The 7,381-nt window shown below is 46.4% G+C and overlaps 1 protein-coding gene across 1 annotated transcript; it reads left to right on the forward strand.

Moving 5' to 3' along the window:
- The first annotated feature begins 1,342 nt into the window (after positions 1-1,342).
- DRAXIN (dorsal inhibitory axon guidance protein) lies at positions 1,343-6,836 on the forward strand. Its single transcript, XM_009646453.1, has 6 exons — positions 1,343-1,799; positions 3,082-3,269; positions 3,805-3,916; positions 4,280-4,369; positions 4,612-4,701; positions 6,724-6,836. Exons 1-6 carry the CDS (start codon positions 1,343-1,345, stop codon positions 6,834-6,836), a joined length of 1,050 nt encoding a protein of 349 aa, XP_009644748.1.
- Positions 6,837-7,381: the final 545 nt, after the last annotated feature.

Below are 7,381 nucleotides of genomic sequence, written 5' to 3' on the forward strand. Positions count from 1 at the left end.
TCGAGCAAAGCAGCCAGGCAGGTGGAGGAGGGAATAAAAGCCATTATAATTATGCAGCGAAGTGGTTCACCTGGTGAACAGAGAGATGGAAATCAGGTGCAGCGGGGGGCTGGGGTGCAGGAAAGATGGGGAGGAGGTTGAGTGAAGAGCTGTGCCTGTAACTTTGTGACAGTATTTCTCGTATGTAAGCATAGGCCTGGCTTTCTGGCAGTCAGTGTCACAGGGAACTCTGGTTTTAAGCATGCCTTCATGCTGCCCAGCTTGAGAGGGACAGTCTGAAAAAGCTACCCCAAAGTGAAAGGCTGCATAGGAAATGCTGAAAACCCCTTCCCCCTTTTGTAGGAAAGGACAAGGGAAAATGACCTAACTGGAGAAATGTCTGACTTGTGCAATGTCCCAAAGCCATGTCTCATAACACAAACACAGGGATGAAGGAAGAGCCTCGAAAATATTACAGTGAAGCAGAATGAATGGGAATATTCTGCAGCCACTGTGCTGAGGGACTCGGTCTCAGTGTTCTTTCCACTTTACCCTCCCGGTGACAGCCTCGCCTGCTGGGGTGAGGTGAAGTGACCTGTGCAGGGTTGAGGAGGGAAAGTGGCACAAGCTAGAGAAAACTCAGTCTGCCTCCCTGGCCCTTGGTCTTTAGACCAGCACCCCCTGCTCTGCTGACAGCAGATTTGTGTCTCTGCTACACTGTGAGATATCAGCACAAAATTTCCAGTGTTTTTTCTTCCCTTGACCAGTTTCAGCCACCCTGAAGCAGTATGTGTGTGCACGCACATGTGTCTCTGTTTTGAGCTGCTCAAGGCTGTTGCTGCTCCTGCGAGGCCACCATCTGCCTCCAGTTCTGTTCATCTTGATATCTTCACTGCAAGGAAACCAGCTGTGAGGAGGGGCCAGTGCCAGCCAGACCCAGGATGCCAACCTGGCAGCAAACAGCCCTAGCCAGACAGCTGGTGCTATGGAACGGCCAGGGAGCTGTGGCCTGCAGAAGCCAGCCTCCCCAGCCCCTCAGATGGTAGGCTGTGAATGGGAGGGTAGGGGGGCTAGTCAGGAATCAAAGGAAAATGTCCTACTGATTGATGGCCCTCATTTGCACATGAAACTGGGACCTCTAAGCCCCGCAGGCCCTGCACGTGTGTCTCAGCTGCTGTAACCAGGGCTGGGAGTGGAGGACATAACCAAGGAGGGAAAAAAAATCACTTCCAGCTCTGGACACCATAACTGTTTTCACCTAAGTGTCCTAGGTCTGAATCTTGCTTGCCTTTACAGTTCTTAGAAGTTGGTTGCTTTTTTTTTTTTTTTTTTTAATTTCAGGTGAGGCAGAGCACCCAGGATTATGGCAACTTCTACCTTCTTCTCTCCTTTCCTTTTCCTGTGCATGCTGGTTCTTTCTGACATCAGTCTTGCAGTCTCCCTGGAGCCTGGCACAAAGCTCAAAAATGTCCCAGAGAACAACAACCATCTTCAAAACCAAGAGATGTGGCTGCAGCAGCCCAGAAGTGGGCACCACCACAAGCATGGCTTGGCCAAGAAGGAGAGAGTCCATGCTATGCCTTCTAGAGGGCGGCTAGCTGGGGAAGAGGCCCTCAGAATGGGTAGCGGAGCTCCAGCTGTGGAAGAGCTGGCAGCAGAGGGACAGCCAGCAGCCCTGAAACAGAATAAGGATGTGTTCCTGGGTTTTGAGTTCCCATATCCTGAGAGGGAAAACCAGTCCCCTGGATCTGAGAGAGGAAAGAAGCAAAACCGAGAGCATCGGCGACACAGCCGCAGGGACAGGCTGAAACACCACAGAGGTATTTGAGCTCCAAGGGAAGCTGAGGCTGTTGGGTCAGTGAAAATGAGTGTCGCTTGTGTGAGGGCAAGAAGATGCAGCTGTGGTTGAGCCACATGGGTATGTGGAGGGTGTGGGGTGTGTGCTTGCTCTGGGGAGAAATCTGCCAAACAAAAGAGGCACAAGTAAAAAGGGAACTCCAGAACCAGAGGCTTTTACTGCTGGCTGCAGTTTTGTGAAAATGACCTGGTTTGCCTTACAGGGGGAGCTCTGAAAGTTCCCAGGACTTGAGGGGTTGTTTGGGGTGGCCTGCTTTGTTTTTTTTTTGCTTCTTTAGTGAATGGTTCAAACTTGTCCAAGCCATGCTCAATCTCTCGAAAGATAACTAGAAATAACACAAAACCCCTGCTTAGCTTGAAGATCAGTTTCTTCTCATCAGAGCTTGTATTCATCTCTATTTGTGCTGAACTACAAAAAAATCTATGCATATGTGAAATTGCACTAATTATTTTAAAATGTTGCTTGTTTTTGACTGTGCAGGTCAAGTTGTGGGTGTGTGTCTCTGCGGTATGGTGTGCTCAGTGTGGTAAATCTTTAGTTCTATTAAAGCCAGGAAATTTGTGTCAATCTACACTGTTTGTCAAGCTGGGTGTCAGTATCCCTGAGTTCCAGCTATCACTCCTCCCTGCATCAGTAAGAGCAGCTCTGTTGTTTTCTCAGAGGACTGGCTAAACAATTCATGTTAAGCAACATGGAAGAATATGCAACAAAGCTGGTTTGAAGTAATATTTGTGGACTACAAAACAGGTTTAACTTAAGGTCTGTATTTAAATTAATACCTAAGAAAAGCAGGTATCAGGCTGTGAAGATATTCTTATTTCAAGTTAGGTAGATCTTGACGAGCTAAATTGACATAGCCCACTATTAAAATCAAATAAGAATGCGTCCACAGGTATTTGCAGCAGCTTAACCCATTGGTTTAAAAATGGTTAAACAGGTACATTTTGTACTCTTTGAGACCAGAAGAAATCCTTTGCTTCTTAAGCAAGAGAGAGACATATCTTCAAGAAGGTGTGATTATGTATGACTTAAGTGTGTAAAAACCAAGATGCGTGTACTCTGGACCTGATCTATCACTTTGATAGCACATGACTTTGCTTTACAGTGGTCTAAACAGCAGCTCAGGGTGGTAGAACACTGGCCAGTGGCTGGGTGAAATCTGAATTCCTTTGACTCAAGTCTATGGCACACAGAGAGAAAAGGGGTGAGAAAGCTAATGCTACTGTACCTGTTGCCTTCTGCAGGGAAGACTCCTGATGCTGGGCCAAGCTCCCTGTACAAGAAACCTGAAAGCTTTGAAGCACAGTTTCAAAACCTCCAGGCAGAGGAAGCTACAAGTCTGACTCCCACCATGCTTCTCTTCACTGCACTGGAACTAGCTGTTTCCACAGAAGAGCCTCCTGTTCTTCCAGCCACATCACCACGGTCACAGGTAAATAGATAGCTGGTAACTGCACCGCACCTCTGATGCAGACAGAAATCTCCTGCAGCTAAGGTCCCATTTACTTTTTTTTTGGTTAGAGGTAAGTGCTTGCTTACACCAAAGCCCTTCCTCAAAAGCAGCTCTCTGTCTTGGAGACATCTAAACATCTTCTTTATAAACAGTTCCTTTAGTTGCTTCTCTTTCCTCTCCCTTAGTTAGCCATCTTCATTCAGCTTCAAGGGCTAGAGAGGCAGTAGGAGCACTTGGCTGGAGAGGCAGCATTTCCTAATGCTCCTTGCTCGCCTTTTGTCCTCGCATAGAAGCAGTGGAAACTTCCCTCTTGGCTTCAGCTGCAACAAGGGAAAGCTCTTCCCTTCTGAAAATGAGATGCCAAGAATCCCCAGTGGACAAGACAGGGGTGGAGGGCAGTGGGGAAATCATAAAGCTTTTTTTAAGGTCTGAAAGCACCAGGAAAATTTACAAACACTTCAGTGTCACTACAAAAGTGTAATCCATTGTCTCTTTGATTTCTTGTGGTTTGCAGGCCCGCCTCAGGCAAGATGGGGATGTGATGCCCACCCTAGATATGGCACTCTTTGACTGGACAGATTATGAGGATCTCAAACCAGAAATGTGGCCATCTGCTAAAAAGAAAGGTGCTAAACTTCCCTGTCCTCTTTCCCAAAAGTAATTCTGTAAGGCTTGTCCCGTGGTCAGTGTTCACAGATGTGCTGAAGGATGTGATGTGAGATCATAATGATGGGGAAAGAGAGAAAAAAGCATAATGCTGATTGTGTTTTGTGCTCAGTTTCAGAATGTTTCTCATTTTGGATGCATAGTTTGAGGGCAGACTTAAAATGATAGATGGAGGGTTGAGAAATAGGGAGGAGATTAGACTATGAAGGTTTAGAGTTCGAACTCTTGAAGTTTGAGGCTGTTTTTACCCTGGAACAATGCAGTCTCCAAAATAAAACCACTAGCATGAAATTTTCTATCAGCATCTGTTTTTTTTTCCATAGAGAAACGCCGCAGTAAGAGCCTCACCAGTGGAAATGAAACCATGACGGCCGAAGGAGAGCCATGTGATCATCACCTTGACTGCCTCCCAGGTCAGCATCAGCTTAGTAGAGTAATTTCTCCAAACATAAGATTGTTTAAAATCCAGCCCAGTTCTAATACAAGTATCCTGATTTTTAATACTGATAGAAAGTGATATGCAGAGGGAAGGGCAGAGGCTCTCCAGGCGTGTTGTGGGAACAGATGATGTTCCTATGGAGCTGTCGTGGGTGTCAGTAGCCCTACAAGGAAAGGGGATAAATGAGCTGTGCTGACCCTTATTCCTGTGTTGCAGGCTCTTGCTGCGATTTGCGTGAACATCTTTGCAAACCACACAATCGAGGCCTTAACAACAAATGTTACGATGACTGTATGTGCACTGAAGGTGAGTTCAGCTTTTTGCTCTCCCCCTTCCAGCTGGCTGCGTTGACTCAGAATAGTGGTTTGTGTGTGAAAATAGGAGCCAAGCTCTGCTGCTCTTAGCCTTTCCCTGCCACCAACTCACAGTGTGACCATTGAGTCATCTAGGGTATATTTTTTCCCTCTTGAAAACAAAAATCCTGATATCTACAAACCTAACTGAAGAAGCCACAATATGTTAACACTTCAATGGAGCTTTCAAGTATCACAGGCTATAAAACCCAGACTACTATCCTTGTTTTACACGACCTTATGCCTAATATGGCTTTCCTGAGTTAATTTCAACTGAACCTGTTGCAATTTATTAGGTGTGGGCAGGACACAGACCTTTGTTTCTTAAAACTGTTTCTGAAGAATCCACAGCAGCCCTTAATAGACAGTTGTGTTATGAAGATGTTGAAAAGCACTCTTCTAGTCTGAACATGTTCAGGATCAGCTCCAGGCACCGGGTCTTGTCTGCCAGAACAAAACTCTGGTTGCCAAATTTTTGTGACCTATGTTAGACACCTAGTGACTTTGACCAGGTCATCCACCTACTTTTTACCCAGTTAAACAGACTGTTTTCCTGGAGTTGCAATGTTAAATGATAGTCTTCACCTTGCGTGTGTCAGTTAACACTTGAAGGTGCTCATCAGAGACGATGTTCTGATAGATTAGCCTAGAAAAGCATTTCTTCAAGCCTAACGAGGGCTGCCCCTGGCCCTGCTTTATACTTAAGCTAGTTATAAGTTGATGCCAAATGTGCATCCTCTGTAGCATTAAAAAGATCCCCAGAGATGTAGGGTCCCGATAAGATAGACAAGATGCTTAGATAAGAGCAGAGCTCTGATCTTTTGTGCTCTCCTTCTGGGAGGCCAGACTGCCCTGGGGGGATTGGTAATGAGGGGCAGAAACCCAACTTCAAGGTAGCTGGTCTCAACATAGCCCAGGGACATGCACTCCAAAAGGCTGCTCAGTGACCTGTGACATCCTGGGGTCTCCCGTGTATGAGTACTCAAAGACAGTTTATGGGCTGTCTCATTATAAAAGCTATAAATCCTCAGCCTTCCCCTACTCGGGATGCTGGCACTGTTGCTATCTGCTGCCTGCTCTGGAAGTAGAAAGAGTTGCAGTTTCTAGGATGATCAAATCAGCTCATGCCAACCTCAATGACCAGATCCTGGACTACTGAAAATGAGGGCTTTCGTGAGAATTATTTACACATAGGCTGTACCCTGTCTGGCCCAACTAGCTACACATTTTGGTGTAACAAAGTCAGACAATAGACAAGAAAAGATAGATCTATCAGTGCCAGAAACCAATGAGTTATCCTGACCAGAGGCTCCCATTGCCTTCCACTGCCATGGGAGAATATGTACTGATGTTTTTTACAAATAAAATGCCTTTTTTCCCCCCTTAGTATTCATCAATGCTATATCAGATAGCTTCCCTCAGACCCTGCTTTGAGCATCCAAAACAAAGAAAATGAAGGAGATCAGCAGTGAGCTTTGGATCAGACCTTACAGTAATAACACTTCAAAGTCTCTTCCCTCCTCTTCTGAAGCTTCAGGGAAATAAATAGCAAGGGGAGCTCCCTAGCCATTGCTGCTGCACATTAAGTCTCTAGTAATTTCCCAATGGAGAGATCACTTAGACAGTAATGGGAAGTAATAGGGGGAAACCAAGCAGGGCTTCCATAAAATCACTGGAAACAATCAGGATAATTCATTGGTATTTCAGGAAGTCAGTGAAACCTTCTGCCTGAGCCAATGAATCCCAAATGGGAAGAGTGAGCCGAACAGAACAGCAGGGCCCAGAAAGCAATGTGGCCTGCCCATGTGAGGCATTTCTCTGCCAGCTCATTTGACACAGCCCAGGCTTCCCAGTTCTGGGACTGTCCCCACCGCAGCAGGCTTTGTCATGAACTGAGGCCAAGAGCTAATGTTTGGTGTTACTGCTGTAGTGAGCCCTGATCCCTCCTGCTCGCTTATGCTTGTCTTTTCCATAGGGCTACGCTGTTATGCCAAATTCCACCGGAACCGAAGAGTGACCCGGAGGAAAGGGCGCTGCGTGGAGCCCGAATCAGCCAATGGAGAGCAGGGATCATTTATTAATGTTTAGGAGGGTGGGACTCCTGCCTGGATGGTCAGGAGCTGGGGTCAAACTGTTTATACCTAGCAATGGGAATTAGAGGAAAAAGTCAAGCAAATGACTGACTTGCAGGATCTGAACATGCCAGGTTCCAAGACTGAAGCTCATGTTAGTTACAAAGAGTGGCCTCAGCCTTTCCCATACCAGGACTGCATTCCCCCTCCCTTCCCTCAGCCCATTTCTGACACTGAGCTCGGTCCTCTCTCCCGGTTAGTAAGAGATGATCATGGTCACCGTTCTGATGGTCCTGGCAGGAAAAGGCACTGCAGTTTCATCTCCTCCTCTCCACAGAGGCAAAATATGAAAGATCATTCAAGTCAAAGGGGATATGAGCTTTAACTTTACCCCTTAACTATTGCTTGAGAAGAAAGGTAGACCCTCCTTAAGGATCAGAGGTTCCTAGAGGATAGGAAGCTTATAGCCTCCAGGTGAAGTCAAAGATGGGAAACAGATCAGCAGGGAGCTGGCTGCCTAGGTGAGAGGAGACCCTCTGATAATAAAGCTTTTGCTCTCTC

The sequence above is a fragment of the Egretta garzetta genome, unplaced genomic scaffold (assembly GCF_000687185.1).
Source record: "Egretta garzetta isolate BGI_Z169 unplaced genomic scaffold, ASM68718v1 scaffold69, whole genome shotgun sequence".
Taxonomy (NCBI): Eukaryota; Metazoa; Chordata; class Aves; order Pelecaniformes; family Ardeidae; genus Egretta; species Egretta garzetta.